This window comes from Ranitomeya variabilis, chromosome 2 (genome assembly GCF_051348905.1).
Source record: "Ranitomeya variabilis isolate aRanVar5 chromosome 2, aRanVar5.hap1, whole genome shotgun sequence".
In the NCBI taxonomy this organism is placed as follows: Eukaryota; Metazoa; Chordata; class Amphibia; order Anura; family Dendrobatidae; genus Ranitomeya; species Ranitomeya variabilis.
In genome coordinates this window covers 246,964,714-246,990,189 of record NC_135233.1, presented here as the reverse complement: position 1 = coordinate 246,990,189, position 25,476 = coordinate 246,964,714, and the positions used below count along the sequence as shown (strand labels likewise).

The 25,476-nt window shown below is 43.4% G+C and overlaps 1 protein-coding gene across 1 annotated transcript in view; it reads left to right on the top strand.

The window, feature by feature from the left end:
• CCDC187 (coiled-coil domain containing 187) overlaps positions 1-25,476 on the top strand; it is a 115,786-nt gene that overhangs the window by 11,171 nt on the left and 79,139 nt on the right. Inside the window, exons 4-9 of the mRNA XM_077284416.1 lie at positions 511-610; positions 968-1,064; positions 2,367-2,947; positions 6,313-6,408; positions 7,229-7,333; positions 15,011-15,139. Coding sequence (XP_077140531.1) covers positions 511-610; positions 968-1,064; positions 2,367-2,947; positions 6,313-6,408; positions 7,229-7,333; positions 15,011-15,139 — 1,108 coding nt within the window. The remainder of the gene's footprint in view (positions 1-510; positions 611-967; positions 1,065-2,366; positions 2,948-6,312; positions 6,409-7,228; positions 7,334-15,010; positions 15,140-25,476) is intronic.

Genomic DNA, 25,476 nt, shown 5'->3' with positions numbered 1-25,476 from the left:
CACCTCAGACCCCTACCCACTTTTTGGCACTGCTTCATCTGGGGGTCAGAGGTGGATGGGAAGAGGCCAGTGTCGCAGCGGCGGTGGTCACCACGGTGGTAGGTAGTCCGCCTAATAGAGCGTGGACTCGCTGCAGATGTTCGCAGGTACGTGGCAGTGGGCTTATACACATTGATCAAAAGGTAAAACTAAAAACTTAAAGATAGTTGAGTTGCTGTTTTTTACTGTTGTCACAAAAAAGAATTTTAATGATAAAAAATATTTGATTAAAAAAAAAAAAGAAGAACTTCAAGTTCAGTTTTGAAAATGTAGCTTAGCCACAGTGAATCAGTGTCTAATATTTGCATATTATACATAATCTAAAATTTAAAAAGCAAAATATCCTCTGGTGGATTTGCAGGTTTTTTTTTTTTTGTCCCCTTAAAAGAAGAAAAATGTTTCTGGTTGGTCCTAAAAGGGTTAAACCTATGTTGTGAAAATTGGAAAATTATTTTATGTGTAATGTTTAAGTTACAGAGAATAGAAAATAAGGTTGATATTCAGAATCGGCGCCATAACCAGGCGCAGAAGGTGCGGCGGAGGTTACAGCTTGAAAGAACTACATTTTCAGGTAAGTGACGGGTCTCAAAATCTCAAAGGGGATTTTGATCTTATACTTTTAATGACAAATCCACAAAAAAAAGGGAGAAGAGAATTATGCCTTAAATTGAGAACTTTATGACTAGTCCTCAGGGCTGCGGATATTGATTGGGTGATACTACAGCTTAAAGAGAATGTTATTTACGGAGGCGGACGGCCAAGAATTGTGTAGTCTTAGATAATGCAGAAATAGATCTGCTGCCACATTGTGTAAGTGGGCAAGCTGGGACATGCCCTGAGATATGGGCACAGGATGAAACGTAGCCGTACGGCAGCTGAGAGGGGCTGCGAGACCCAAGGATCAAACTCAGCTATGTTCATTGTCCAGATCCAGATTCCTGCTCTTCGTCTGTCGGTGATCCCTCACTTCTAAAGAGACAGCAGATCTACAAGGGGAGACCTGACGAGACCTTCACGCTATACAGGTGAGACTGTTGAGATACCATGCATTGAGGTTATAGTGGAATTCATGAAAGTTAAGCCCTTCTTCTTGTCCAAGATGGGTCACCAGTACCAGATTTTCAGACCTGTGTGGGTCCGACACCAGACATCCCTCCTTAAGGACACTGTGTTTGGAGCTATAACACCACAGCACCCTATACTGTGTAGTGGACGGTCTTGGGTACTTCATCAGTAGCTGAGTGGCAGAACTACATAGAATGAAGGTTGTAACGGCTGGTCGGTCTGGGTTCCGGTTGTCGGACCCCTACTAATCCTGGATGTAATATCGGGAACAAAGGGCCCACATACAACCTGCAGTAACCACCGATCAACCAAACCGCTGCATGACCAGCTCTATCCTCACCTACTGTATTCTCACCCATCCCTTGTAGATTGTGAGCCTTCGCGGGCAGGGTCCTCTCTCCTCCTGTACCAGTTATGACTTGTATTGTTTAAGATTATTGTACTTGTTTTTATTATGTATACCCCTCCTCACATGTAAAGCGCCATGGAATAAATGGCGCTATAACAATAAATAATAATAATAACATACACATAAGATAGCCGACAGCTGAATGTGTCGTTTGGCTGACAACTATGCATCCTGACTCCCCCATACACAGGAATGCTTATTTCTCCTTTGTTCTCTTTGGAAAACTCCCTGTCAGACTCCTCTGGCAATGACTCGTCTCTGCACCGAACAAGAGGAACAACTGTTGACACCCAACAAGTCAGATCTTTCTCTCCCTAAACATTATTTATTGGGGGAAAGTAGACCCCCTCATACACAATAGATGGTCGACAGATCCTGCAAAAGTTAGTGGGTTCAGATGACTTTTATCAAATGTGTATGGGGATGCCTTCAGCTCTGTCCATTGTTATTGGCAACGGGAGAAGTCATTGCCTAGCCTTAAGGCGACCATTCACATTAGATTAACATCAGCAGAATTTGATGATTTTGCAGGACTGGTTTACTATCTAGTGTGTATTGGGAAGAATTGAATCTTTCCAGGACAGCAGATGATGTGGGAAAGAAGGATTGTGCATGTTCTATTCAACATGCCTAATTCTTTTGTTCTCAAGGGAAGATAACAAACTCACCTGACCAACCATTCCTACATTCGTACAGGCACTTCGTAGCCCCATTCTCAGTGGTTGGGGTGGGTCTTGTCAATTAATCCAAGGTCTGTATTAAATCTTGACCATGTTCTAATTTGCATTATATAGAAACACTTTGGTAGATATTGATTTTTTATTATTTATTTGCTCCTCCTTGTTCTATACAGTAAAGCAAATGTTTCATCCAAAACGGATATACCTTTGGATTCATTGAGTAGACCAAGGCCACCAACATTTCTGGAAGAAGATAACCCATCTGTTCTTCATCTTCATCAACATCATATGGGTTCTACTTCTGAAAATATATTGGCAAAGTCCAGCCTGGAAAATTTCAATAATGGTCAAGTCATGGCTTTCAGAGATTCCTCAGAAGATCTTGTGAGTTTCCGAACATACCTTCCAGATAAAATGGAGGAGATGGTCAATCCCAATCTAGCTGTGACATATGAATCACCTGGAACACATGAAAGACCCCAAATCAGTTCATGTTTATCTCCCAAGGCCATCGTCCCATCATCTTCTCTGAAGGATGACCTCTACATGCAGAAGCTAGAACATCTGAAGAGGAAATCGCCTAAAAGAAAACTAGAAAAACTGAAAGAAAGGATCCAGGAACAAAAAAGGCGCCAGAACCTCTCGAAGAGGAATCCCCTAAAATCTCGTCAGAACCCAGAGCTTCTCCGCAAATCTACCATGAAAAGGAAAGTTTTCAAGGTGACCTTTGGCCAACCATCCCCGTATTACAAAGGTAAATACGTCCTCGAAATTGACCAATCTTTCCATTCAGCAATTAATTATTTTTTTTAAACCATTTCATCCTTTTTAATTGTCAAGATCTACAGATCTATGGTCCGGAGCCTCGTTGAGATGTGGAAACGTTTAGAATGGATCATATTTCATCGTCTTTTATTTAGTTGGAAGGTGCATTAGACAAAAAGTCTATTTGTCAAAGCGTGCTGGCTCTAGATGAACTGGCCAAGTAAAGAAATGAGAATTGTGGCAATATTTATTTCACTTCTTAAGAAATCACTTTACATTTCCATTTAACCCTTTTGTTTCTTTAATTCTTTGGCAAAGCTGAAAATTCTCAATGTCGGAATCCAAAATAGTTTGTCACCTGGGCAATCAGTATACGTGGTTTATTATCCGCATTTTTTTTTTGTGAATGATACTTTTTATCAACATGTTTAGCCTGTAAAAAAAGAAAAAAAATGTACCAAATACCCGTTTCACCCATCCTTGTAACATTGTTTGAGTTGATTAATAATAATCTTTGTTTATATTCCGCCAACATATTCCGCAACACTTTACAGTTTAATAGTTTCATACACAACAGTCATAAGTAACAACGTTAACAAAAATACAATAATTAAAGCAACACAAGACGACGCTGCTCGTGAGCTTACAATCTACAATGAGGTGGGGGAGATACAGAGTACAGGTGTGTATTTACAATTATGTATTTACAATGATGGTCCAACCATCTTCAGGGGGTGGGGGATAGATAAAGGCCACATGAGCTGGTCACCAGCCAGTATTGGTGTTGGTATTGGTGGTGTTGTTGGGTGCAGTGGAGTTTGATGGAGGGTTATCCTCAGATAGTGAATGGGCTACACACACACTTAAGGCCCCGTCTCACATAGCGAGATCGCTGCTGAGTCACAAGTTTTGTGACGCAACAGCGACCTCAGTAGCGATCTCGCTATGTGTGACATGTACCAGCGACCCGGCCCCTGCTGTGAGATCGCTGGTCGTGTCGGAATGGCCTGGACCTTTTTTCGGTCGTTGAGGACCCGCTGACATCGCTGAATCGGTGTGTGTGACACCGATCCAGCGATGTCTTCACTGGTAACCAGGGTAAACATCGGGTTACTAAGCGCAGGGCCGCGCTTAGTAACCCGATGTTTACCCTGGTTACCAGCGTAAATGTAAAAAAATCCAAACAGTACATACTCACCATCTGATGTCCGTCAGGTCCCCCGGCGTCTGCTTCCCACACTGACTGAGCGCCGCAAAGTGAAAGTGAAAGTACAGCACAGCGGTGACGTCACCGCTGCGCTCTGCTCTCACTGTACGGCGGCACTCAGTCAGAGCAGGAAGCAGATGGCAAGGGACCTGACGGACATCAGATGGTGAGTATGTAGTGTTTGGTTTTTTTGGTAACCAGGGTAAACATCGGGTTACTAAGCGCGGCCCTGCGCTTAGTAACCCGATGTTTACCCTGGTTACCCGGGTGCTGCAGGGGGACTTCGGCATCGTTGAAGACAGTTTCAACGATGCCGAAGTCCTTCCCCTGATCATTGGTCGCTGGAGAGAGCTGTCTGTGTGACAGCTCCCCAGCGACCACACAGCGACTTACCAACGATCACGGCCAGGTCGTATCGCTGGTCGTGATCGTTGGTAAATCGCTATGTGAGACGGGGCCATTACACATAAAATTACTTTGATTAGGGAACGTGATAGGCCGCTCTGAACAAATGTGCAAGTTGTGGGTAGTCCTAATTTCTTGGGGTAGATTATTCCAGAGCATTAGCGCAACACGTGATAAGTCTTGGAGTCGGGAGTGGGAGGTACGGATTAGTGCAGAGGTTAGTTGAAAGTCATTTGCAAAGTGCAGAGGTCGGCTAGGCTGATAAACCGAAATGAGGGAGGAGATGTAAGGGGGTGCCGCACTGTGAAGAGCTTTGTGGGTGAGAACAAGCAGTTTGAATTGGATCCTATAGTGAATGGGCAGCCAGTGTAACGACTGGCGAAGAGCGTCCGAGTAACAATTAGCCAGATGGACAACCCTGGCTGCTGCATTAAGGATAGACTGGAGAGGGGAAAGTCGAGGGGGGGGGGGGAGGCCAGTTAATAGAGCATTGCAGTGGTCCAGGTGGGAGTGGATTAGGGTGACAGTGAGGGTTTTTGTTGTTTCCATGGTGAGAAAAGGGCGGATTCTAGAGATGTTCTTTATGTGTAAGCGGCAAGAGCGGGCAAGAGATTGTATATGGGATGTGAAGGAGAGATCGGAGTCAAACGTAACACCCAGACAGCGCGCCTGCTGCCGGGGTGTTATTATGGTGCCACCCACGGAGAGGGAAATGTCAGATTTAGGGAGGTTAGTAGATGGTGGGAGCAGAAGAAGTTCAGTTTTGGAGAGTTTCAGTTTCAGATAGAGGGTGGACATGATGTTGGAGACTGCGGACAGTCACTGGCGTTCTGTAGTACAGCGGGGGTAAGGTCAGGGGATGACGTGTATAGTTGTGTGTCATCGGCATAAAGATGGTACTGAAAGCCAAATCTGCTGATGGTCTGCCCAATTGGGGCCGTGTAGAGAGAGAAGAGAAGTGGGCCAAGGACTGAGCCCTGAGGTACCCCGACAGTGAGAGGAAGAGGGGACTAGGACTCAGATACAGTTCCAAAAGTTCAAAGTGAAGGACAGCATCCAATCCAGGTGAAGATCATAAATGCTTTATTGTGCCATACATGCAACGTTTCAACCTCAGAGGGTCTTTGTCAAGCATACATAACAGTCAAAATGACGGCCTTAAATAGGAAGTAGATAACCACCACCAAATAGGCCCGCCCATAAAATTTACATACAAAACATCCGGTGATCATAATTACAGAGAAAATATATAAACAATGTAATACCGTATATACAATTAAAAACACATCATAATGTCAATAGAAAATACATTCATTGATAATTCCATTCATGATCATATTAGTGGACACATGTATCAGGTTCAAACATAAATAAACAAAGCTAGCTGTCAGCTCTAAACCTATCAGCGCATATGTAAGTGCTGATAAACTGCCAATCGCTGCGCTTGTATCTCACCCCTTGGTAACCCACCACTCAGCAACAGATACAGTTCCAATCTATTTTGAAGCCGGGAGCCATCAGCTTCTCTGCTCCGCGATTCTGTATAGTAATCCCACTGACAGCGCAAAATGTCTGCGGCCCAAATGACCATCATGATCTTGCTTTACATCAGGCCTTCTGTCCCCAATGTGATGTTTGGCGCTGACTGTGTGGCCCTGTATCTTAACCCGAGGAAAAATGTAACCTCTCTGTTTACTTTTGAGGAAATTTTTACCATATTCCTTCATGACCTCTTATTTCAGAGGAGGAATTGGTTCCTGTATATAGCGAAGAAGGTGCTATAAAAAGAGAGAGAGAACACTTAAAGAAGAAATCCTACAAGGATGAAGGAGACTCTGGTGAGTAGGACGCGACCAAAGCCATAACTTTACACGCTGTAGTCTGGAAATCAATCATGGCTGTGCAAAGCCTCATGCATATGACTAATTCCAATCAGCTTTAAGATCTACAATGTGTCGCCTATGACGTGTGCGTGTTCGCTAAACTTACACGTGTTTAGTATGGAAAGGGGAGTAAGCTGCCCAAACTCCTCTCCCCGCAGGAACAAAAGGATTGGGTGGATTTATATTCAGCTGCCTGATCCTTCTCCTCTTCAACATCTGATGTCGGGAGGCCAGTCCTGCTGAAATCGGCATATGTGACCAGCGTTTATATAATGCATATGGCCGGCCTAACCTTGGTGCAGCCTGTCTTAAAGGGATTATCCACTACTTAGATTCTTAGATATTAATGGCCCAATCTAATAAGTCATCAATACCAGATCAGTGGGGTCCGACATCTCATGTTTTCAGCTCTGCCTGCGATTGGATGTATGCAGTGTAAGGAGCAGATAAGTACAGCGCTGAACAGCCGCAAAAAGGCATATGGAACGGTGCTGTTCTGGCTCAGTTCGCTATTTATCTCTGGTTGCCTCCGGAGCTTGTGGTCGGGTAATCAGTATTAAAGTCCCCTTAAAGGGTATCTGTGAGTAGGATTTAAGCCATCTATATGGGCGCGCAGGTCAAGTGGAATCAAGCGATACCCTGATATCTACGATCCGATGAATGGTTCCCGAGAAATCCACATTGTTCTTATATGCAAATGAGCTGAAAAGATCTTTGGTGCCAGATTAATCAAATATAACTTTATATATAAAATTAATACATTTCTTTCTATCAGCATTTAGATATTCTGCTGGAAAATCCAGAACCCTAAAAAGCAAGAGTCCAATTATCAGAAAAATGCCCATTAGATCCCCGTCTCCGGAGCGGAAAGTAAAACATGGTGAGGTTACACTTTAGCACAAGAATATGTGAATATGACAACTTGCTGGTTGCTGCATCAGGTCACACAATATGCAGCCATGATCTTGAGCAGAAAAGTGAGGAAGATTTGTAAGGATTATATGCAATTATAGTGGCACATGTGCCCAGGGTTGTGCCTTGCCCATTGTATTTACACACTGAGTCTTTCTCGGGGAACTATACACAGAACTATACAGTCTGTATCTATAGTGGGATGCCACGTGCTGTATGGCACTTGTGAACGGTACTTTGAAGCTTTTGGATCCCAATGTAAAATTTGTAACAGCGCCCCCAGCCATCATAATGTTAATATTACCTCCCACGTCCCAAGAAAGGGGCTCTGAAATACCCCATGGGAATGGATGTGCACCACTGATCCCTTCATTGTCTATGGGACTGGTGGAGATGCAGCTAATGAATAAAGCTTTTGGCTATTTCCCACCACCTCCCACAGACAATGAAGCGATGCCCCCTGCTTCATTACAGCGGGTCGTTTTCTAGGGATCTATCCAATGGATGGACTCTCACCGATCAGAATGTTGTTACCTATCTTGTCAGTGTTTGAAATAACCCTTTAAGTTCAGGACAAGAGTAAGGCTATATGACCCTATGACTCCATGCCTGCTCTTATGTAGCTTCGTTGCTCTGTGCCCCTTCATATGTAACTGGAGCGCCCCCAGACGCAGGGCCGCGGGGTACTCGATACCGGGCCTCTCTGTCTCGGTCCTGGGGTTGTCACGGTGGCTAGACCCGGTCCGTGACCCTGCTAAGGGGCGTCCAATGAAAGGTGTGATGGTGGTGCGTGGTGCAAGTCGCGATGAATAACTAGGACACAGGGTTGCAGTCTCTTTACCTCTTTACTGAAGGCTTCAGGGTCCGCAATCCAGAGCACTGCTAACAGGGCTGGCTGAGACCAGCCGGTCCGAAGGCACATCCAGAGTTCCCTTTGCAGGTGGAAATCTGTGCCTACCTTCTAGCGCCTGTGTGTTGTAGTACCTCCCTGCTGAGCACCACGGGATAGTCCTCACAACTGTTGTGTCTGTTTCTGATGTTCTTTCTCACAACTCTCGTTTCTATTCTGATGTTCTTCTCCGTCCCCCAGATGATATGGCTAGGACGCACCCGTATGACGGGTAGGCCTGGAGTTCTTCCGGGACCCTAGAGTCGCCCCTCTGTCTGCTTAGGTGAGACAGCCAACCTAAAGTCAACTGCCCTGCCGCTGTTTGTAGTAATGCTTGGAGCCCAATACTTCCTCGGCGTTCCGGCCACCGGCTACGCGCCTCAGTAGGATGTTGCCACGATCTTAAGGCACGACTCCTACTGGTTCTATCCTCCTTTGTGCTGTGATCTCGTTTTCTCACAATAAACCTCGCTTCTTATCCTTTCTTAAGATACCGCCGCAATCAGGTGCAGGCGCGGTTCCGTAACAATCTGTCCTTTTCGCTAGGCCTCTGTCAGGATCCCACCCCTGAAGGGAACCCCCTGAATCTTCCCCTGCAACACCCTCTGCCACAGGATGTTGCCTGGATCAAACCCAGTCAGCTTCTCTCTAACTTCTTATCCAACCCCCAGTTTTACCAGATTGTGAGGAGTGGCCTAATACATAGAACCCTTTGCTCCCCCTGGAGGCCAGAGTGTGAAGTGTAATGTGTGACTGTGATACCTGGTCAGGTGAACTCCTTAAGTGCCATCAGACGTACCATCACTCCCCTTAGTGGCGGAGCGTCAGTACTGCAAAGACCAGGACTCTGGGGCGCTGCATAACTTCATTACTCTAACCCTACTCATAATCATGTGTCTCTGCGCCCCATGACTGTTTCCTCTGATTTACAACCCCATGACTCTGCATCCCCTCCCATATACCCCATTACTCTGCATTACCTCTTATATAACTCGATGACTCTGCTTTGCCTCTTCTTATATAACCCCATGACTGTGTCCCCTCCTGTACAACCCTATGACTTTGTCCCCTCCTGTATAACCCCATGACTGTCCCCTCCTGTATAACCCCATGACTGTGTCCCCTCCTGTATAACCCCATGACTGTGTCCCCTCCTGTATAACCCCATGACTGTGTCCCCTCCTGTATAACCCCATGACTGACACCTCCTGTACAACCCCATGACTGTGTCCCCTCCTGTATAACCCCATGACTGTCCCTTCCTGTATAACCCCATGACTGTGTCCCTTCCTGTATAACCCCATGACTGTGTCCCCTCCTGTATAACGCCATGACTGTGTCCCCTCCTGTATAACCCCATGACTGTGTCCCCTCCTGTATAACCCCATGACTGTGTCCCCTCCTGTACAACCCCATAACTGTGTCCCCTCCTGTATAACCCCATGACTGTCCCCTCCTGTACAACCCCATGACTGTGGGGATTGACATCATAGGTAGACCACAACTATGAGAGTCAAAATGAGAAAACAAATCCAGAAAATCACCTTGTCTGATTTGGCAATATTTATTTAGCAAATTATGGTGGAAAATAAGTATTTGGTCATGAACAAGTGTTCATCTCAATATTTTTTTATATATCCTTTGTTGGCAATGATAGCGGTCAAACGTTTTCTGTCTTCACAAAGTTGGCACACACTGTCGGTGGTATGTTGGCTCATTCCTCCATGCAGATCTCCTCTAGATCAGTGATGTTTTGGGCCTGTCGCTGGTCAACACGGGCTTTCAAAATCCCTCCAAAGGTTTTCTATGGGGTTGAGATCTGGAGACTGGCTACGCCACTCCAGGACCTTCATATGCTTCTTATGAAGCCACTCCTTCGTTGCCCTGGCGGTGTGCTTGGCATCATTATCATTTTGAAAGACTCGTCGACTTTTTATCTTCAATGCCCTTGCTGATGGAAGGAGGTTTGCACTCAAAATCTCACTATACATGGCCCCACACATTCTTTCATGTACACGGATCAGTCGTCCTGGTCCCTTTGCAGAGAAACAGCCCCAAAGCATAATGTTGCCACCCGCATGCTTCACAGTAGGTATGGTGTTCTTTGGAGTCAACTAGGCATTCTGTCTGCTCCAAACATGACGTGTTTTATTTCTACCAAACAGTTCTACTTTGGTTTCATCAGACAATATGACATTCTCCCAATACTCCAAATGCTCTCTAGCAAACTTCAGACAGGCCTGGACATGTACTGGCTTGAGCAGGGGGACACGTCTGGCACTGCAGGATCTGAGTCCCTGGCGGCGTAGTGTTACTGATGGTAGCCTTTCTTATGGTGGTCCCAGCTCTGTGCAGGTCATTCACTAGGTCCCCCGGTGTGGTTCTGGGATTTTTGCTCACCGTTCTTGTGATCACTTTGACCCCACGGGGTGAGATCTTGCGTGGAGCCCCAGATCAAGGGAGATTATCAGTGGTCTTGTATGTCTTCCATTTTCTTATTATTGCTCCCACAGTTGATTTCATCACACCAAGCTGCTTGCCTATTGCAGATTCAGTCCTTCCCAGCCTGGTGCAGGGCTACAATTTTGTTTCTGGTGTCCTTCAACAGCTCTTTGGTCTTCACCATAGTGGAGTTTTGGAGTCAGACTGTTTGAGGGTGTGGACAGGTATCTTTTATACTGATAACAAGTTCAAACAGGTACCATTACTACAGGTAATGGCAGGGGAGCATCTTAAAGAAGTTGTTTCAGGTCTGTGAGAGCCAGAAATCTTGCATGTTTTTAGGTGACCAAATACTTATTTTCCACCATAATTTGCAAAATAAATGTTGCCAAATCAGACAAGTTGATTTTCTGGATTTGTTTTCTCATTTTGACTCATAGTTGTGGTCTACCTATGATGTCAATTACAGGCTTCTCTCATCTTTTTAAGTGGGAGAACTTGCACAATTGTTCGCTGACTAAATACTTTTTTTCCCCAATGTATAACCCCATGACTCTGCACCCCTTCTATATAACCACATGACTTTGCATCCCCCCCATATAACCTCATGATTCTGCTTCTCCCATATAAGTCCACTCTTATTTATGCCATGCCTCTGAATCTTCTCTTATATTACTCCATGACTCTGCATCCCATCCTACAGTGGCATGTAAAGCTTTGGGCACCCATGGTCAAAATTACTGTTATTGTGAACAGTTAAGCAAGTTAAAGATGAAATGAGCTCTAAAAGGCCTAAAGTTAAAGATGATGCATTTCCTTTGTTTTCTAGGCAAAAAAAAAGAAAATGTATTTTGTCTTTTTTAAATTTTAAAAAATACAAAAAGAAAAATGGACTGATGCATAAGTTAGGGCACCCTTGTGATTTGTGTGCTCAAATATCTTTGACCAAGGTTTCAGACTTTAATTAGCCTGTTAGGATTATGGATTGTCCATCATCCTCAATAGGAACCAGGTGATGCACATTTCACAGCTTTATAAAAAAAAAAACAATCTCCACTAAATTTGTGCCAAAAAACAGCAGCCATGGGTTCTTCTAAGCAGCTGCCTAACACTCTGAAAATTAAAATGACGGAGTCCCACAAAGCAGGAGAAGGCTATAAGAAGATAGCAAATCGTTTTCAAGTTGCCGTTTCCTCAGTTCGAAATGTAATTAAGAAATGGCAATTAACAATAACAGTGGAGGTCAAGATAAGGTCTGGAAGACCAAGCAAAATTTCAGTGAGAGCTGCTGGTAGGATTGCTAGAGAGGCAAATCAGAAGCTCAGCTTGACTGCAAAAGACTTTCAGAAAGATTTAGCAGACTCTGGAGTTGTGATACTTTGTTCTACTGTTCAGAGACACCTGCACAAATATGGCCTTCATGGAAGAGTCATTAAAAGAAACCTCTCCTGCGTCGTCACCATGACATTCAGTGTCAGAAGTATGCAAAAGAACATCGAAACAAGTCATGTGGACCAGTGAGGTTAAAATAGAATTATTTGGCCACAATGATCAAAGGTATGTGTGGAGAAAAAAGGGCACAGAACTTCAGGAAAAAATCATCTTGCCAACCATTAACCCCTTCATGACCAGAGGTATTTTGTTTTTGTATGTTAATTTTTTGCTCCCCTTCTTCTCAGAGCTATAACTTTTTTTTATTTTTCAGTCAAAATAGCCATATGAGGGCTTGTTTTTTGCATGACAAGTTGTACTTTTGTATGACACCATTGGTTTTAACATATCGTTTACTGGAAAACGAGAAAAAAATTCCAAGTGTGGTGAAATTGCAAAAAAAAAGTGCAATTCCACAGTTTTTTTTATTTTTTTTTATACCATGTTCAGTAAATGCTAAAACTGACCTGCCATTAAGATTTTCCAGGTCATTGCGAGTTCATAGACACCAAACATTTCTAGGTTATTTTTTATTTAAGTTGTGAAAAATAAATCCAAACTTTGCTTAAAAAAAAAAAAAAAATGGTGCCATTTTCCGATACCCGTAGCGGCTCCATTTTTCGTGATCTCGGGTTGGGTGAGATCATACTTTTTGCGCACCAAGCTGACGTTTGTATTGATATCATTTTGGTGTAGATACGATCTTTTGATCGCCCGTTATTGCATTTTATTGTAATGTAGCAGCGACCAAAAAAACGTACTTCTGGCAATACCAAATATGTGTATATTTCAATTTTTTAGTTTAATTTTGAATGGGGCAAAAAGGGGTGATTTGAACTTTTTTTAAACTTTTTGCATGCTTCAATAGTCTCCATGGGAGACTAGAATCTGCAATTGTCTGATTGCCTCTGCTACATACAGGTGATGATCAGATCGCCTGTATGTAGCAGAAATGCTCACTTGCTATGAGCGCCAATCATCAGGCGGCGCTCATAGCAATCCGGCAAAGACAACCATAGAGGTCTGCTTCAGACCTCTAGTTGTCATGTCAGCCCATCGGTGACCTGCGATCACATGACGGGGTCACCGATGGGTGGGATTTCCGATGCGCTTCTGGTAAGCACGAGTTAAAAGCCGCTGTCAGAGATTGACAGCAGCATTTAACGAGTTAACAGCTGCAGGTTGATCGCGATTCCACCCACGGCTGTTAAAGGCACATGTCAGTTATTCAAAACAGCTGACACATGTCGGAAAAGATGCGGACTCGTAGCTGGAGCCCACATCAAAGGGAGGGAGTCCGATGTGGGAGTACTATTATGCCCAACGTCGGAAAGGGGTTAAGCATGTGGGTGGATCAATCCTAGTTTGGGGTTGTGTTGCAGTCAATGGCACAGGGAACATTTCACAGGTAGAGGGACGAATGGATTCAATAAAATTTCAACAAATTCTTGGTGCAAACATAACACCATCTGTAAATAATCTGCAGTAGAAAAGAGGATGGCTTCTACAGATGTATAATGATCCTAATCACACATCAAAATCCACAAAAGACGACCTCAAAAGGCGCAAGCTGAAGGTTTACAATGGCCCTCACAGTCCATTGATCTGAACATCATTGAAAATCTGTGGCTAGGCCTCAAAATAGCAAAGGATGCAAGATGACCCAGGAATGTCACAGACCTGGGAGAATTTTCCAAGGAAGAACGGATGAGACTACCCCAAACAAGAATTGAAAGACTCCTTTCTGGCTACTAAAAGTGTTAACAAGCTGTGATACTTTCAAAAGGGGATGCTGCTAAGTACTAACCATGCAGGGTGCCCAAACTTTTTGCATTGGCCCATTTTCATTTTTGTAATTTTAAAATGTAGAAGATATAAACCCCATATAACCCCATGATGCTGCATTTCCTTCTATATAACTCCATGACTCTGCATCCCCTCCTAATAATCTGCTCAGGTATGGAGGAGAGTAGGTGTCCATGTAATGATTCCAACAAATGTTTCCATAGCAAACACCTTATATATAGGGGACAGCTCCGCACTATAAACCTATCTGAAACAGAATTATCATAATGAGGGGATGTTGGTTTTTTAAAATGCATGAAATATTAAACTTAGGAATTTAATGGATTTGAGAAATGGTTTTCTGCCCCGCTGAGACTGGCCCTTTGGATCATGGTCTGATAACGCATTTGTCATTGCTGCTGTGAGTGTCAAGGACTCCTTTTTGGTCATTAGTTTCTGTCAGTGGTGATGGCGCGACAGAGCGGTGGATAAGATAAATTGGAGTTCAAAGGTCGGTGACACCATCCTACCCAACGTGATGAATTGGAGTTGAAAAATTTGCTGCAGTTAACGAAAAATTAATTTGCGCTTTGGCTACAAAGAAACACTAAACACTGAGAAGACGAGAGCCGAGATGGGAATCTGCAGAGTTATTTAATTTTTAATGATTATGAAAGGGTTAATCTACAATCAGGTTTTTACGTAGTGCAGAAAAACAGTCGACTTATAGCGAAGATATTGTTTTTGGTGACAGGACCACAACGCATGGACGGAGCTAGCCCACCAGAGCAAAAGCCACTGCTTGTTAGGGCTGCTCAGCTTTGTAATGTGTATATGTCCTATTAAATGATAAAAAGATTTATGAAGATAAGACCACCCCAATAATTAGCCAAATTGCAAAAATTATGTAAACCTTTTGTAGAGAGAGAAGCTTGTTGCTGAAAGCTTCACATTCTTAACTACCAATCTGTGTCTGAAGGATCCCGCACATTCTTACAAGTCACTGATTTTAATGGGAGTTGTGTAATGCTTGATTTTGCCTGTGGTGGCGCTGCACTCATCTCTTCATTGTCTGTCTGATTTTCTCTGCATATTCAGGTCTTTATGGAGCATCAGCATGGAGAGAAGGTCAGAGACTCGTCCGTCAAATATTGGGACCTTCACCTGTCACATTGTTGAAGAATCGTTCACCTAAAGCAGATGAAATACTACATACATTGCAAAAAGGTATCCTGTCTGACTATATATCTATGTGTCTGTCGTACTCAAGAAAAAAAATAAAATTAAATCTGCTTGTCCTCTAACTTCTACCTTTCACTACTGTCAAAAAACTGCATTCTCGGCTTACCATTCTTTGCTGTAGCTGAGCATGTGCAGCTCCTTCTCTAGTTTTTCTTATTCACTGCTGTCTGCTGCTGTAACACCCTGCACATGCTTGACTTTCCATCCTGAGCTCTGGCTGAGCAAGCACAGCTTCATCTCTAACTTTTACCATTCACTGCTGCTGTAATTCTCTGCCCAGAAACTTTGCATGCTAGAAATAGGAGGAAACCAATATGGCTAAATAGAGCTGTAAGGGGCGCAATAAGGGACAAAAAGAAAGCATTTAGAGAATTAAAGGAAGTAGGTAGTGAGGAGGCATTAAATAAATACAGAAAATTAAATAAATTCTGTAAAAAGCAAATCAAGGCAGCAAAGATTGAGACAGAGAGACTCATTGCCAGAGAGAGTAAAAATAATCCCAAAATATTCTTTAACTATATAAATAGTAAGAAACTAAAAAATGACAGTGTTGGCCCCCTTAAAAATAGTCTGGGTGAAATGGTGGATGAGGAAAAAGCCAATATGCTAAATGACTTTTTTTCATCAGTATTTACAAAAGAAAATCCCATGGCAGCCAATATGACTAGTGATAATAATTCCCCATTAAATGTCACCTGCTTAACCCAGCAGGAAGTACGGCGGCGTCTAAAAATCACTAAAATTGACAAATCTCCAGGCCCGGATGGGATACACCCCCGAGTACTGCAGGAACTAAGTACAGTCATTGATAGACCATTATTTTTAATCTTTAAAGACGCCATAATAACAGGGTCTGTACCACAGGACTGACGTATAGCAAATGTGGTGCCAATATTCAAAAAAGGGGCAAAAACTGAACTCGGTAATTATAGGCCAGTAAGCTTAACCTCTACTGTGGGTAAAATCCTGGAGGGCATTCTAAGGGATACTATACTGGAGTATCTGAAGAGGAATAACCTTATGACCCAGTATCAGCACGGGTTTACTAGGGACCGTTCATGTCAGACTAATTTGATCAGCTTCTATGAAGAGGTAAGTTCCGGACTGGACCAAGGGAACCCAGTAGATGTAGTGTATATGGACTTTTCCAAAGCTTTTGATACGGTGCCACACAAAAGGTTGTTACATAAAATGAGAGTAATGGGGATAGGGGAAAATATGTGTAAGTGGGTTGAGAGCTGGCTCAGGGATAGGAAACAAAGGGTGGTTATTAATGGAGCACACTCGGACTGGGTTGCGGTTAGCAGTGGGGTACCACAGGGGTCAGTATTGGGCCCTCTTCTTTTTAACATATTTATTAATGACCTTGTAGGGGGCATTCAGAGTAGAATTTCAATATTTGCAGATGACACTAAACTCTGCAGGGTAATCAATACAGGGGAGGACAATTTTATATTACAGGATGATTTATGTAAACTAGAAGCTTGGGCTGATAAATGGCAAATGAGCTTTAATGGGGATAAATGTAAGGTCATGCACTTGGGTAGAAGTAATAAGATGTATAACTATGTGCTTAATTCTAAAACTCTGGGCAAAACCGTCAATGAAAAAGACCTGGGTATATGGGTGGATGACAAACTCATATTCAGTGGCCAGTGTCAGACAGCTGCTACAAAGGCAAATAAAATAATGGGATGTATTAAAAGAGGCATAGATTCTCATGAGGAGAACATAATTTTACCTCTATACAAGTCACTAGTTCGACCACACTTAGAATACTGTGCACAGTTCTGGTCTCCGGTGTATAAGAAAGACATAGCTGAACTGGAGCGGGTGCAGAGAAGAGCGACAAAGGTTATTAGAGGACTGGGGGGTCTGCAATACCAAGATAGGTTATTACACTTGGGGCTATTTAGTTTGGAAAAACGAAGACTAAGGGGTGATCTTATTTTAATGTATAAATATATGAGGGGACAGTACAAAGACCTTTCTGATGATCTTTTTAATCATAGACCTGAGACAGGGACAAGGGGGCATCCTCTACGTCTGGAGGAAAGAAGGTTTAAGCATAATAACAGACGCGGATTCTTTACCGTAAGAGCAGTGAGACTATGGAACTCTCTGCCGTATGATGTTGTAATGAGTGATTCATTACTTAAATTTAAGAGGGGACTGGATGCCTTTCTGGAAAAGTATAATGTTACAGGGTATATACACTAGATTCCTTGATAAGGCGTTGATCCAGGGAACTAGTCTGATTGCCGTATGTGGAGTCGGGAAGGAATTTTTTTCCCCATGGTGGAGTTACTCTTTTGCCACATGGTTTTTTTTTGCCTTCCTCTGGATCAACATGTTAGGGCATGTTAGGTTAGGCTATGGGTTGAACTAGATGGACTTACAGTCTTCCTTCAACCTTAATAACTATGTAACTATGTAACTATGTAACCTACTATCTTCAGCTATGGCCGAGCATGTACAACATCTTCTCCAACTTTTACCATTGTCTGTGGCTGTAATACTCTGTCGAGAAACTGCTCATGCTTAGCTTACCATCTTCTGTTCTGGCCTAGCATGCGCAACCATTCACTGCCGCTATAGTACCTACAAAAAAAACTAAATCAATCAATTAGAAAGTGAGTGGTTATTGGACTATAGGAACCTACGTAGATTAAATAGCCACCCAAATCTTTTTTTTTTTTTTTACTATAAATCAATTTATTTAGAACATTAAAAAAAAAAAACATAAAAAGTTATAAAAAATGAAAAGAATCATACAGAGGAAAATGGTGAAAAAACATATTGTGTATATATATATATATATATATATATATATATATATATATATATATATATACAGGTCCTTCTCAAAAAATTAGCATATAGTGTTAAATTTCATTATTTACCATAATGTAATGATTACAATTAAACTTTCATATATTATAGATTCATTATCCACCAACTGAAATTTGTCAGGTCTTTTATTGTTTTAATACTGATGATTTTGGCATACAACTCCTGATAACCCAAAAAACCTGTCTCAATAAATTAGCATATTTCACCCATCCAATCAAATAAAAGTGTTTTTTAATAACAAACAAAAAAACCATCAAATAATAATGTTCAGTTATGCACTCAATACTTGGTCGGGAATCCTTTGGCAGAAATGACTGCTTCAATGCGGCGTGGCATGGAGGCAATCAGCCTGTGACACTGCTGAGATGTTATGGAGGCCCAGGATGCTTCAATAGCGGCCTTAAGCTCATCCAGAGTGTTGGGTCTTGCGTCTCTCAACTTTCTCTTCACAATATCCCACAGATTCTCTATGGGGTTCAGGTCAGGAGAGCTGGCAGGCCAATTGAGCACAGTAATACCATGGTCAGTAAACCATTTACCAGTGGTTTTGGCACTGTGAGCAGGTGCCAGGTCGTGCTGAAAAATGAAATCTTCATCTCCATAAAGCATTTCAGCCGAGGGAAGCATGAAGTGCTCCAAAATCTCCTGATAGCTAGCTGCATTGACCCTGCCCTTGATGAAACACAGTGAACCAACACCAGCAGCTGACATGGCACCCCACACCATCACTGACTGTGGGTACTTGACACTGGACTTCAGGCATTTTGGCATTTCCTTCTCCCCAGTCTTCCTCCAGACTCTGGCACCTTGATTTCCGAATGACATGCAAAATTTGCTTTCATCAGAAAAAAGTACTTGGGACCACTTAGCAACAGTCCAGTGCTGCTTCTCTGTAGCCCAGGTCAGGCGCTTCTGCCGCTGTTTATGGTTCAAAAGTGGCTTTACCTGGGGAATGCGGCACCTGTAGCCCATTTCCTGCACACGCCTGTGCACGGTGGCTCTGGATGTTTCCACACCAGACTCAGTCCACTGCTTCCTCAGGTTCCCCAAGGTCTGGAATCGGTCCTTCTCCACAATCTTCCTCAGGGTCCGGTCACCTCTTCTCGTTGTACAGCGTTTTCTGCCACATTGTTTCCTTCCAACAGACTTACCATTGAGGTGCCTTGATACAGCACTCTGGGAACAGCCTATTTGTTGAGAAATTTCTTTCTGGGTCTTACCCTCTTGCTTGAGGGTGTCAATGATGGCCTTCTTGACATCTGTCAGGTCGCTAGGTTTACCCATGATGGGGGTTTTGAGTAATGAACCAGGCAGGGAGTTTTTAAAAGCCTCAGGTATCTTTTGCATGTGTTTAGAGTTAATTAGTTGATTCAGAAGATTAGGGTAATAGGTCGTTTAGAGAACCTTTTCTTGATATGCTAATTTATTGAGACAGGTTTTTTGGGTTATCAGGAGTTGTAGGCCAAAATCATCAGTATTAAAACAATAAAAGACCTGACAAATTTCAGTTGGTGGATAATGAATCTATAATATATGAAAGTTTAATTGTAATCATTACATTATGGTAAATAATGAAATTTAACACTATATGCTAATTTTTTGAGAAGGACCTGTATATATACAGTGCCTACAAGTAGTATTCAACCCCCTGCAGATTTAGCAGGTTTACACATTTGGAATGTACTTGGCATTGTGACATTTGGACTGTAGATCAGCCTGGAAGTGTGAAATGCACTGCAGCAAAAAAGAATGTTATTTCTTTGTTTATTTTTTTTTTTAAATTGGGAAAAGTTTTTTCAGAGGGTCATTTATTATTCAACCCCTCAACCCACCAGAATTCTGTTTGGTTCCCCTAAAGTATTAAGAAGTAGTTCAGGCACAAAGAACAATGAGCTTCACATGTTTGGATTAATTATCTCTTTTTCCAGCCTTTTCTGACTATTTAAGACCCTCCCCAAACTTGTGAACAGCACTCAAACATGGTCAACATGGGAAAGACAAAGGAGCATTCCAAGGCCATCAGAGACAAGATCGTGGAGGGTCACAAGGCTGGCAAGGGGTACAAAACCCTTTCCAAGGAGTTGGGCCTACCTGTCTCCACTGTTGGGAGCATCATCCGGAAGTGGAAGGCTTATGGAACTGGACAGCCTTTGAAAGTTTCCTCCCGTACCGAGGCCAGGCTTGTCCGAAGAGTCAAGGCTAACCCAAGGACAACAAGGAAGGAGCTCCGGGAAGATCTCATGGCAGTGGGGACATTGGTTTCAGTCAATACCATAAGTAACGTACTCCACCGCAATGGTCTCCGTTCCAGACGAGCCCGTAAGGTACCTTTACTTTCAAAGCGTCATGTCAAGGCACGTCTACAGTTTGCTCATGATCACTTGGAGGACTCTGAGACTGACTGGTTCAAGGTTCTCTGGTCTGATGAGACCAAGATCGAGATCTTTGGTGCCAACCACACACGTGACGTTTGGAGACTGGATGGCACTGCATACGACCCCAAGAATACCATCCCTACAGTCAAGCATGGTGGTGGCAGCATCATGCTGTGGGGCTGTTTCTCAGCCAAGAGGCCTGGCCATCTGGTCCGCATCCATGAGAAGATGGATAGCACGGCCTACCTGGAGATTTTGGCCAAGAACTTCCGCTCCTCCATCAAGGATCTTAAGATGGGTCGTCATTTCATCTTCCAACAAGACAACGACCCAAAGCACACAGCCAAGAAAACCAAGGCCTGGTTCAAGAGGCAAAAAATCAAGGTGCTGCAGTGGCCTAGTCAGTCTCCTGACCTTAACCCAATTGAAAACTTGTGGAAGGAGCTCAAGATTAAAGTCCACATGAGACACCCAAAGAACCTAGATAACTTGGAGAAGATCTGCATGGAGGAGTGGGCCAAGATAACTCCAGAGACCTGTGCCGGCCTGATCAGGTCTTATAAAAGACGATTATTAGCTGTAATTGCAAACAAAGGTTATTCCACAAAATATTAAACCTAGGGGTTGAATAATAATTGACCCACACTTTTATGTTTAAAATTTATAAAAATTTAACTGAGCAACAAAACTTTTTGGTTTGTAAGATTTATGCATCTGTTAATAAATCCTGCTCTTGTTTGAAGTTTGAAGGCTCTAACTTATTTGCATCTTATTAAACCTGCTAAATCTGCAGGGGGTTGAATACTACTTGTAGGCACTGTATATATATATATTACAGTACAGACCAAAAGTTTGGACACACCTCATTTAAAGATTTTTCTGTATTTTCATGACTGAAAATTGTACATTCACACTGAAGGCATCAAAACTGTTAATTAACATGTGGAATTATGTACTTAACAAAAAAGTGTGAAACAACTGAAAATATGTCTTATATTCTAGGTTCTTCAAAGTAGCCACCTTTTGCTTTGTTGACTGCTTTGCACACTCTTGGCATTCTCTTGATGAGCTTCAAGAGGTAGTTACCGGAAATGGTCTTCCAACAATCTTGAAGGAGTTCCCAGAGATGCTTAGCACTTGTTGGCCCTTTTTCCTTCACTCTGCAGTCCAACTCACCCCAAACCATCTCGATTGGGTTCAGGTCTGGTGACTGTGGAGGCCAGGTCTTCTGGCGTAGCACCCCATCACTCTCCTTCTTGGTCAAATAGCCCTTACACAGCCTGGAGGTGTGTTTGGGGTCATTGTCCTGTTGAAAAATAGATGATGGTCCAACTAAACGCAAACCGGATGAAATAGCATGCCGCTGCAAGATTCTGTGGTAGCCACGCTGGTTCAGTATGCCTTCAATATCCCCAACAGTGTCACCAGCAAAGCACCCCCACACCATCACACCTCCTCCATGCTTCACGGTGGGACCCAGGCATGTAGAGTCCATCCGTTCACCTTTTCTGCGTCGCACAAAGACACGGTGGTTGGAACCAAAGATCTCAAATTTGGACTCATCAGACTAAAGCACAGATTTCCACTGGTCTAATATCCATTCCTTGTGTTCTTTAGCCCAAATAAGTCTCTTCTGCTTGTTGCCTGTCCTTAGCAGTGGTTTCCTAGCAGCTATTTTACCATGAAGGCCTGCTGCACAAAGTCTCCTCTTAACAGTTGTTGTAGAGATGTGTCTGCTACTAGAACTCTGTGTGGCATTGACCTGGTCTCTAATCTGAGCTGCTGTTAACCTGCGATTTCTGAGGCTGGTGACTCGGATAAACTTATCCTCAGAAGCAGAGGTGACTCTTGGTCTTCCTTTCCTGGGGCGGTCCTCATGTGAGCCAGTTTCTTTGTAGCGCTTGATGGTTTTTGCCACTGCACTTGGGGACACTTTCAAAGTTTTCCCAATTTTTCAGACTGACTGACCTTAATTTCTTTAAGTAATGATGGCCACTCGTTTTTCTTTACTTAGCTGCTTTTTTTCTTGGCATAATACAATTTCTAACAGTCTATTCAGTAGGACTATCAGCTGTGTATCCACCAGACTTCTGCACAACACAACTGATGGTCCCAACCCCATTTATAAGGCAAGAAATCCCACTTATTAAGGCGCACTTGTGAGGTGAAAACCATTCCCGGTGACTACCTCTTGAAGCTCATCAAGAGAATGCCAAGAGTGTGCAAAGTAGTCATCAAAGCAAAAGGTGGCCACTTTGAAGAACCTAGAATATAAGACATATTTTCAGTTGTTTCACACTTTTTTGTTAAGTATATAATTCAAAATTTCATAGTTTTTTTGCCTTCAGTGTGAATTTACAATTTTCATAGTCATGAAAATACAGAAAAATCTTTAAATGAGAGAGTGTGTCCAAACTTTTGGTCTGTACTGTATATATATATATATATATATATATATATAAGTGCAGCGCCCCAGAGTCCTGGTCGTTGCAGTACTGTGGCTCCGCCACTAAGGGGAGCTATGGTACGTCTGATGGCACTGAAGGAGTTCGTCTGACCAGGTATCACAGACACCAATACATTTCACAGTCGGGCCTCCAGGGGGAGCTAAGGGTTCTATTCACTAGGCCACTCCCCACCATTGTGGGTAAACTGGGGGTCAGGCAGGAAGTTAGATCAGAAAGCTGACTGGGTTGGAACCAGGCAACACCTTGTGGCAGAGGGTGTTGTGGGGGGAAGATGCAGTAGGGTCTCTGTCAGGGGTGGGATCCTGACAGAGGCTTGGCAACTTGAACGAACGTAACGGGACCGTGCCTGCTCAGGATAGCGGCGGTGCCCAAGGAAGGATCAGAAGCGAGATAGATTGTGCTGAGTGAGAAACGAGATCAAAGCAAGAGGAGAAACACCAGTAGGAGTCGTGCTGTAAGACCGAGGCAACATCCTACTGAGGCGCACTACCGGTGGCCGGAACGCCGAGGGAGTATTACAACATTCAGCTTCAAGCCATACTCTAAACAGCGGCAGGACAGTCAGTCTAAGGCGGGCTGTCTCACTTAAATCACCTATGCAGTCTTGGGGGGCAACTTGTGGAGAGGGGCGACTCTAGGGTCCCGGAAGAGCTCCGAGCCTACCCGTCAAACGGGTGCCGTCCCAACCGTAACATCAGGGAGGGACGGAGGATTAGCAGAACATCATCTAATCGAGTTGTGAGGGAACTTAAGAAACAGACACAACAGTTGTGGGGACTTTCTGTAAGCACAGCAGGGAAGGACCACAACACATAGCGCTAGAAGGAAGGCACAGATTTCCACCTGTTAAGAGGACTCTAGAGGTGCCATTGGACCGGCCGGACTTGCGCAGCCTGGTTATCCGGATTCCGGACTGAGGACCCAGAGATCTTCAGTAAAGAGGTAAAGAGACTGCAAACTTGGTGTCCTCGTTATTTACTGCACCGCACCACTACCACCACCATCCACATCACTCACTGTACGCCCCTCGGCAGGGTCGCGGACCGGGGCCTAGCCACCGTGACAACCCCAGAGCAGAGACTCAGAAGCCCGGTACTGGGTACCCCTCGGCCCTGCGGCAGTGGGGGCGCTGCATATATATTCTAAAATACATGGTCGATATTAAATAAAGTGGCTGTGCAATAGACAATCTATGAATGGAGTGATAATGAATATATGTGTAGTATATTATACCGCAGTTTGGTAAAGTGTAAGTAGTTACATGGTATATTTGCATTTGACAGCTACATCTATTAACCCCTTTCTGACATTGGACGTACTATCCCGTCGAGGTGGGGTGGGCCCGTATGACCACCGACGGGATAGTACGTCCAGCGCGATCGGCGGCGCTCACGGGAAGAGCGCGGCCGATCGCGGCCGGGTGTCAGCTGCCTATCGTAGCTGACATCCGGCACTATGTGCCAGGAGCGGTCACGGATCGCCCCCGGCACATTAACCCCCGGCACACCACGATCAAACATGATCGCGGTGTGCCGGCGGTATAGGGAAGCATCGCGCAGGGAGGGGGCTCCCTGCGGGCTTCCCTGAGACCCCCGGAGCAACGCGACAACAGGCGCCGGGAAGCATAGAAAAAGTGCACGTCAGATCGGTGATCTGACACCGTGCACAGCAAAGTGTCAGATCACCGATCTTACACTATAACATGATGCCCCCCCTTTGGGACAATGTTATGGTGTAAAAAAAAAAATATTCCAATGTGTAAAAAAAATTTAAAATATATATATTGTTCCTATAAATACATTTCTTAATCTAAATTAAAAAAAACAAAATAAAAGTACACATATTTAGTATCGCCGCGTCCGTAACAACCCCACCTATAAAACTATATCACTAGTTAACCCCTTCAGTGAACACCGTAAAAAAAAAAAATAAATAACGAGGCAAAAAACAACGCTTTATTCTCATACCGCCAACCAAAAAGTGGAATAACACGCGATCAAAAAGACGAATATAAATAACCATGGTACCGCTGAAAACGTCATCTTGTGCCGCAAAAAACGAGCCGCCATACAGCATCAAAAAAATAAAAAAGTTATAGTCCTCAGAATAAAGCGATGCAAAAATAATTATTTTTTCTATAAAATACTTTTTATCGTATAAAAGCGCCAAAACATAAAAAAATGATACAAATGAGGTATCGCTGTAATCGTACTGACCCAAAGAATAAAACTGCTTTATCAATTTTACCAAACGCGGAACGGTATAAATGCCTCCCCCAAAAGAAATTCATGAATAGCTGGTTTTTGGTCATTCTGCCTCACAAAAATCGGAATAAAAAGCGATCAAAAAATGTCACGTGCCCGAAAAAACAAGACCTCACATGACTCTGTGGACTCAAATATGGAAAAATTATAGCTTTCATAATGTGGTAACGCAAAAAATATTTTTTGCAATAAAAAGCGTCCTTCAGTGTATGACGGCTGCCAATCATAAAAATCCGCTAAAAAAACCCCGCTATAAAAGTAAATCAAACCCCCCTTCATCACCCCCTTAGTTAGGGAAAAATTAAAAAATTTAAAAAAATGTATTTATTTCCATTTTCCCATTAGGGTTAGGGCTAGGGTTA